Source organism: Stigmatopora argus, chromosome 1 (genome assembly GCF_051989625.1).
Source record: "Stigmatopora argus isolate UIUO_Sarg chromosome 1, RoL_Sarg_1.0, whole genome shotgun sequence".
Classification (NCBI taxonomy): Eukaryota; Metazoa; Chordata; class Actinopteri; order Syngnathiformes; family Syngnathidae; genus Stigmatopora; species Stigmatopora argus.
Window position 1 is genome coordinate 24,632,686 of NC_135387.1, and position 8,682 is coordinate 24,641,367.

The window sequence follows — 8,682 nt, forward strand, 5'->3', positions numbered from 1 at the left end:
CTGCTTGACCCTCAATCTATCCATATTTTCAAATTAACCTCCACTGGAAAGTGCAGTGGTTATTTTTATATCATAATAATTACTCTGTATTAGTGTCAAATGGTGTGATTTCATTGTGCCAATAATGCAAGATGATATTCAAAATAACAAGGCAATTTGGTTCAATTTTTAAAACCAACTACATATGCAAAAAAGGGAAAAACTGGTCCTCAATGCATACATTTGACAGGGCCAGGTCTTTAATTTTTTAACCATTGTTTGGTTAAATCACGCAAATATCATTTTAATATTTATTTGTGAGATGCCTACTTTTCCCCCTTTAACATTTGCTGAATTTACACTTTTTAAAATGTGTCAGACACACAAAAAGCATTTTCAACACATTATTCTAGTGTGGTGTTTAAGGTTTAAACAACTCAGGAAGAAGCAAAAAATAAACCTAAAAATAAGATGTATAATATAAAACATTTGTTTGGATGCTGCATCAAATCCACAAAAAAGGACATCTATCGCCGTCAATGACAATGAAACATGATTGGTCACTGTTAACCAATCTTCCCTCTAAGCTGTGCGCGTGATCCAATTCGACATTTTTCAAGACGTCATACAAATATCAATGCCTATACTTTTAGCGCAGTAAAATAATACAAAGAATAACGTAATTAGTAAGTCATAAATGGTCCCTGGTCCTAAAACCACGACTACTGAAATGTATCCGATCTCGGGACCACATTCGATACACGAAAACTAGCTGTTTCGCTCACAAATATTAAGAATCATCTCGGCACTTCGCTGGTAAAAACTCAAGGCAACCATGCGATTTTCATCTGACATTGACAAAATACTTGTGACATTTTATTCATTTCTCTGTACATGATTCACCAACACAAAACAAATTTAAAAACATTAACAAGAAACTAACCAAGGGCGCCCATACAAAGTCACTGTTACTGCTCCTGTAGTCATTCTTGTCTATTTAGACTTTAGAGAAAAGACGGTGGGACGCCATACACTTGTTGGAAGCCACGGGCGCGACTTCAATAACGATTTTTTTACAATCTCAATGCTGTTACCACGTAAAGAGATGCTTGCTAAATGCAACCTACAGTTGGACAACATAAAGATAAAGAATAGATTTTGTAAAGGCAACCATTGTGGTCATCACGTAAAACCCAGACACACAAACAATTGAACACATTGCAAGTGGACCCATCCTACCAAATAAAGGCGACCGAAAACAACAAATATTTATCTTCAAATGCACCGAAAAAGGCAGATTTTTGACTTCAAGCTTTTGTGTGTGTGTGTGAGTGTGGGGACACAAAAAAAGGCAATGGAATAAATTAAACAAAAATGGCACCAAAAAAAAAATGGACAATGCAAAAAGGAGTAAATGATCCTGGTGGAATATTCACAGCGCAACTTAATCTCCTGAAAGCTCGCTACGAACGAGAATTAGTGAAAAATGAAACCGTAAAAGGTTGTTCGAAAAAAAAAAAAAAAATCAGAGGAAGACAATGTCATTGGAGTTAATATAGTATTTGTATTTACAAACATTTACACGAGTGAGGTACCACCGTATTGATACGACTGACGTGGCCATGATAAATCCGCAGCGAATAGAACGTCCAAGTTTTTAGCGTGCCGAGCGACGTCTGGAATCGCTTTCGACGCTCCGTGACGATCGTTTCGCGTGATGCTCGAAAAGGTTCCAAGATGGTGCCATAGTTCCTCCGGGAACGAAGCGCCGATCTTGCCAGTTTTTCACTTCATAATGCATGTAGTGGAACAATCATAACATATAATGCACTAAATATAAACCATGTAAACATCACAACTCCTTTCTCATCAGTCATAATCAGCTCTACTTGCCAGGTTGATAGCATCTTTGTCCTTCCTTTAAGGCATGGGTATCAACATTTTGTTTTAAATAGGCCAGATTTCTTGTTGTTATTTTTCTTCCCCCGGCAAAATTATAGGATCTCCTCCACGCCGTGCGCAAAGATCATGACGAGGCCGGGTTCCAGGATCATGTCCTCCCCCATGTGCTGGTTCTCGCAGGCCATCACCACCACCGCCTGCTTCCCCGGGATGCGCTTGGCCACGTAGTTCTCGTAGTAGCGGCGGTTCATCTGCCGCGTCTCCAGCGAGGCTAGACCCTGCGGCCAATTGCGCTCGTGGGCGTTCTCGATCAAGTCGTTGACGATGGAGAGCGGGCAGCCGCTGTCGATGAGCGAGCGCTTGATGACGGCTTGCAACACCGCGTCGGGGGTGGAGATCATGCCGCCCCAGCGGGTCACCCGGGCGGGCTGCATGGAGTTCACCCACCTGATAGACAAGCCAGCCGTTAAAGACGCTTTCACACTGACTTAAGAGACGAGGTACACGGTCGATTGGTCGCCGGTCTTTTGGTCGCCCGGAAGGTAAGTGATAATTACCATTTAAATCGTTGCTCAAATTCCCTAAATACAAACTGCGAATTACTATTTAGTCATACTTAATGCCCTAGTAATTATTAGGCTAAAGGAAAGCTCCAAATTTCCCGTGACTTTTATTGTTTTTTGCTGGAGAACTTGTTAAGACCCTGACTGACGTAGCTTCTTAAAGGGACAACGCATGTACATACAAACTCTTACGTCGGCTCAGTGAAACTGCTCATGGCCATTGTTGGCTTTTATTGATGCGTAGACCGTGTTGTTTTACCTTGTTTTGTCGCCGGTCTTTTGGTCGCCCCGACCGCGACAACGGGCGACCAAAAGACCTGCGACCAATCGACCGCGCTCAAAAGTCGAAAACGCATGCCGGATTTTGCTTTCTTTTTCATTTGGGACGCTTCTCCAAGTCCAGTCATGAACGATTGCACGCCAACAACCAAATGAAGAAATACTTTTGTGCCTCAACGATATCAGGTTGGCCAAAATAGGAGGTTTAAACCAGGGCCGTCCAAACTGCAACCCACTGCCCAAGTTTAGCCTGGCCCGCATCAAATGATGAAATTCTCATTGACCCGCAAGAGAATGTTTAATACAACCTTTACTGTGTTCCATTTCTCAGTTTGAACACTAGATGCTGGTAGTTCCTTAAACAGCGCCTCTCCATTTATTCCAATGTAGAAAACTGCAGAATTTGAGTTTTTCATTCATTCGATTTCAGGAACCGCTCACCCTCACAAGGCTTGCTGGGGGGTGCCGGCGCCTATCGCAACCAACTACGGGCACCCTGAATTGGTGGCCAGCCAATCGCAGGGCACAAGTAGACAAACAACCATTCTCAAAAGGAGTTCAATAAAATGAACATTGAAAAAAAAATAACGCACTTACCTTCAGAATATGTTGTCAACAACCTATCAGATGCTTTTAAGATCTCATTTGAAAATATGACGTCAACAAACTTATCACGTCCTCTCAATATTTCCTTTGAAATGTCGAGAAAAGACCCCCACTTTTGCAGTTTGAAGGAATACTGCCTTCCATCTGGTCTCTCAATGCTAAGTTCACAATGTTGGCGATGTCTAAATCCATCCAATATGCAGTTATATGATTTTGATGTCCATAAAAGTTGAAGTGAGGATGAGCTATATGCAGTGTCTGGAATCTTTCCAATTTAACAACATTGATCGCTATTTTAGTCATTTTTCTGTGCTAACAGGTGACATTGCAAGTGATGTCCTTAATGTTAATGGCATTCTAATCTCCCAAATTGCAGAGTAAAAAGTGCCACATAGTGAGACATTAAGAATTTTGATTACATGCAAGTTGAATTATAAAACAATTGTATCAATAGTGTCAATAGTTTGACTCCTCCCGCCTTTCTGCGGTTCTATTAATCTTTGAAACAGTGGGCTGATCAAGATGGGCTAATAGGAACAGCAATTGCTACTCAAAATATCAGCACACTTCATAAATCTCAGTGAAGAAACAAACAGTGTAGACCTGATTTTTGTGAGTATTATTAAAGGGGATGTTAATGTACCACAACTTGTTGGTATGGCTTTATACAGTCAAGGTTCAAGAAATATCACCTATCAAGAAATTGCACACTTAATAAATTCAACTGTACTGGCAGGTACCGGAGAGGAAAAGGAGCAAAGAAAAAAATAGAGGGACTTACTCCAAGATTTCGTTGTACTCGATGGTCTCCTCCAAGTTTTGCAGGTTGGGGTTAGCGCTGCGGATGGCTCGCATGTACGCTTTTAGCAGTTGAATATCTCGTTTCTGGGGTGCAAAGAGGGCAAAAGGTGATTACAAAGCCCTTTTAAACCTTCTCACGTGACCATTTTTGGATGACGAGCCGACAAGAAGCAGAAAATTGCGCTCTGCTCCGAGGAGTCTTCATTACAAACCGTTTTTTTTTTAATTGAGTAGTGGAGATGCTAGTCCCCATTTGTGAAGGCACCATTAAAGCTGGCACATCATAGGTTTTGAAGGAACATGACGAAATCAGAGCTGTATCTTCTTCAGGGATGTTTTGCTTATTTTAGAAGGACAATGCCAAGATGCAGAATTTTTAGTACATAAAAGAGTGAAAGCACACTACTAGTACACTACACTACATTTTTTTACCTAGGTCTACAACTGCAACCAAGGAAATTTTCGGGATGAAATAAAGTTCTCATCTCATCTAATCTAGCCTGCCAGCAGTTCAGACCTTTCCACCATCAAAAATCTGTGGCGTAATACGAAGCTGTAAATAAGGAAACGAAGACACTGTCTGTCAAGCAACTGGAGTTATAAATCAAACAAGATTCGAAAATAATTTGGTGGCGAAGTCGGCAGCGTGGATCGCCTACTGACACAAGGGTAAGCATTTCGATCCTGGTACTGACTTCCCAAGTATAAGAACAATCCGCGTTTGGGCAAAGAAGCCACGCACAAGCAGACATACTTACTTGTTCGCCCAGCTGGTGTTTATGTTCGGCCACAGTTTTCTCCAAATCTGAAATTTTGCTTTGCTGCTGCTGGACGACATTTCGCAAATGTTTGATGCAGTTGTGATTGGCCACCTCGTCTTTGGGCATCTCCAGGCTGCCGTTGCCAGAACAAAGCAGTGTTAAGATCGAAGATATTGTCAATCAATTTGTGTTGTAAACATCTGTCTATATTTATTATTTGCATGCGATCAAGTCTGGGTTAATGATGTTTGCTGGTTTTGCATGACATTTGGAATCATTACGTGACATTTTTTTTTAGCAGAGGGCACATTCATTCAATGGCCAGCTATCGAATATATTAATTTCACAAAGACGTCGGTCCAAGAGTGAAGCAGCACTCACCCGCACCCCTCGTCACAGTTGACAGGCCTTTTGGGGTTGTGCTCACAGTCCTTGAGGTGCGACTGCAGCTGGTCCAGACGAAGCGTGGCCGTGCAGCCGAAAGTGGCGTTGTCACAGTTGATCTGCAGCTTGGACAGCATGTTGCGCATGATGCGAGGCACGGGCCGAAGGTGAGCCAGCGTCACCACCGTGCGGTCCACGGGACAAATCTGCTGCTGGGCGAACCATTGCGTGATGCAGGCATTGCAGAAGGCGTGCTCACAGTGTGGGGCCTGGAAGGAGAACCGGGAGCAAATTGAAGAATTATTTGATTCCCAATAGATTTCCATACGTGTGGCTTGCGTCGAGAAGGGCATTCGCCGTAAAACCAAAACCAACGGGCGATTCTATGTTTTCGCCGTGGTGATAAACTCAAAGCCCACCGTTATTCTGACTAGAACGTAGATGATCGGTCAAAAGTTGAAACTCACAAGTGTATCATTTTAAGGAAAAACGTGTTGATTTTAAATTTAAGTGTGACAAAAAAAATCTTTAAAAAAATTTAGACAAAGCTTTAGCGAAGCAAAGCTCTTAATGAGCTGATGTAATTACAATGACCAGCCTTTTTTTACTAAGCGCAAAAATGAAGCATTAGTGACGACCAATGTCAAAATTGTTCTGCGTTTCTATATAGCACTTCTAAACATTCATCAAATATTGATATTGTCCATCGTAGAAAATTAATTCCACCCCTTTTAGAGTTAACACTGAATACAGACGCTCCCCTACTTACGAACGAGTTAGGTTCCGAGCGATTGTTCATAAGTTGAATTTGTTTGTAAGTTGATTCAGTGCTATATTTTGTATTATAATTCATGTTTGAGGCCTATATAAGTATATTGAAGGTTTATATAAGTGCATTTGTATGTTTAAGGCTTGTATAAGTAACACACATTGGTTTGTACTGAAAAAACATTTAATAAAATGGAGAGAATACATACAGTACTGTATACATACATTAGAGAGAGAGAGATTTACTAGAAACTGACCGAAAGAAGCTATCTAATGACGATTGCAGTTTTCTTTTTTTCATCATAAATGATGCGATAGCACTGTATGGCATCATTCAATTGATTTGCAAACTTTGTGCAACGTTCAATATTTGGGTCCTGCTGCTCGATCTTTATGTTTATAAATGGTACTGACGGTCGAACGATTCAAGTTGTATGCCCGTGCAACGCTCACCACTCTCACGCGCATCAAGCTTCGTTATTATTGCCACTCATTTCAAATGAAATGGCTTGCCTCTTCCTTGCATCTCCCTCAATAGAAGCCTTTCGCTTTTTACCAACCATATTCAATAATGGATGCACGAGATATTTAATGATACAAATGAAAAAGGTTCTTTGCGCACTGGAGACACGTTCACGCACTTCCGCATTGCAACGAAGTGGGCAGAAGAAGGTAGATGCTGGGTGAGCTGAGCTCTCACAGCGCCAGGCGTTGGTATTAGCGGCTGAAAGAAGTACTACAGGGAAAAATACAAAATCGAACTTACGAACATTTTTCGACATAAACGCAATTTGCAGACATGTTCGTATGTACCGTTGTTCGTAAGTCGTATGTTCGTAAGTAGGGGAGCATCTGTTTACACATTAATTCACCTGCATTTCTCTTGAATAATTGGACTCCTTTCATCAGACAAGAGATTATTAGATCTGATTGTTTTGTATTCATGATCCAAAAATAGTTTTACACATATTGACATTGCATTTCCACATCCAACACTGACCATTTACATTCACTGAACAAAACACCAAACATACAACATCAGCTTCAACATCCTACCTGCACTGGTTCTTCGAGAACCCCGCTACATATTGGACACAGCAGGTCTTCATCCACCTCCCCTTGGAACCTCGTCACGTCGTAGCCCATGGTGCATCCCTGGCACCGACCGCCTCCTGCAACATAACGTCAACTGCGATATCTGTGTCGACTTTATAAAGGAAAAGCTGGCAAAAAAGACAGAAAATGCCTACCTTACTCACAAACAGCTTCACGTAATTCCATTCAGTTGGTGACTCTTTGTTTTATTTACGCTGCACACAAAAAAGGCAACATGCTCACAAACATCTTGATGGATAGTTTGGGTTTGCTTTGAATTCTTACGTGCTTCTTCTGAATCACCGCCCCGGGACTATTATCCTAAACTAAAAACACTTCAGTGCTGTTTTGATTACCCAAGAAACGTCAGCAAATTATCCCAATGACTTCGTTTGGACACCACCCAAGAACTATTTTGGAACTGTGGCTAAAGAGCTCAACCTTTATTTCATTTAAGGGTGTGCACATCGAGCTCTAATTATTTTGTTTTTATTCAATCAGATAATTTTAACTCCTTAGTTAACCACATCAAGTGACATGCCGTTTCAGAATGTATTCATTTCAAGCTCCAGTGAACATAGTTTGACATAAATTCGGAAATATTAAGGGGACAGACAACTTGAAAATAACTTATTTGGGAAACTGCATGAGATTTATGAGCTGATGATAAATGGTAGAGACCTATACGGATTTACGTATAAACCTGTCTGCTAGGAAAAGAGCTGTATTCCGTTAAAAAACAAGGGCACGTAGTCTAATTCTTGCCGTTTTCTTTTCGAGATGTACGGTCAAATCGGTAATCTGTCCCCCGACCCTCCGTGTTTTTATGACCCAGACATGTAGCCTGTTATGGGCACACAAGCAGGTGATGCTGTCCTCTCATCTTCACCAATCATACTCACCGACTCCCCCATCAAAAAACGGCCACGGGTTCGAGGTCGCTCCCTACCACTCTTGCAAAAAAACCTTCCATCAAAATTTCTAGTTAATGCGCGCATCCTTGGAAAATGCTTGCGGCTGTGTCAGTCAGTCTCATACACGTAGCGTAGCTAGCTAGCGCAGCACTTAGCAACACCAGCGCTGTTTCCTGCGGACATTAGCCTCTGAGCTAACCCATGAAAGCTACTATATTATCAAAAATTGGCTATCTATCAACATGCGCGATCGACCAAAACGAGGCGAAAAAGTACTGAACTTACTTTGGAGGGCGGTAAAGTTGCTGACGGGCAAGAATTTTGCGTAATTTGGATCGTGTGACTTTTAGCCAGAGCTAGCCGCGTCCCGCCGTGCTATATCCTACGCCGTCTGCGTTACACGTACGCTAACGGACAGTGACGTCACGACGCAAATTCTGGCAACTGGAACAACAATGCAGTACTATTTATTGATAAAACCATTATTTAGATTTATTCAACTTTAACAAAATGCATGCGTACACATGGGTAAAAAATGCCCCTCTTATTCCATCATGGATGAGATTTTTTTTGCAGTCTATTGTTTGAAATCCATTCATAAAAAAATATTAATATTTAAATATTTAAAAT

General features: G+C 41.4%; 1 protein-coding gene across 1 annotated transcript; it reads right to left on the reverse strand.

Annotated features, from left to right (window-relative positions):
• Positions 1 to 842: 842 nt before the first annotated feature.
• rnf41 (ring finger protein 41) lies at positions 843 to 8,482 on the reverse strand. The gene is made up of 7 exons (XM_077611808.1): positions 8,338 to 8,482; positions 7,294 to 7,353; positions 7,100 to 7,215; positions 5,273 to 5,544; positions 4,889 to 5,024; positions 4,111 to 4,214; positions 843 to 2,328 (listed from the first exon to the last, which is right to left on the reverse strand). Exons 3-7 carry the CDS (start codon positions 7,187 to 7,189, stop codon positions 1,974 to 1,976), a joined length of 957 nt encoding a protein of 318 aa, XP_077467934.1. The 5' UTR covers positions 7,190 to 7,215; positions 7,294 to 7,353; positions 8,338 to 8,482; the 3' UTR covers positions 843 to 1,973.
• Between the last annotated feature and the right edge of the window lie 200 nt (positions 8,483 to 8,682).

Excerpts from the sequence above, each read along its gene's own strand:
- rnf41 (XM_077611808.1), bottom strand. The coding sequence starts at position 7,189 with ATGGGCTACGACGTGACGAGGTTCCAAGGGGAGGTGGATGAAGACCTG. Across the intron at positions 5,545-7,099 it reads TTCTCGAAGAACCAGTGCAG|GCCCCACACTGTGAGCACGC; the intron begins GTAGGATGTTGA and ends TTCTCCTTCCAG. Across the intron at positions 5,025-5,272 it reads AACTGTGACGAGGGGTGCGG|CCTGGAGATGCCCAAAGACG; the intron begins GTGAGTGCTGCT and ends TGGCAACGGCAG.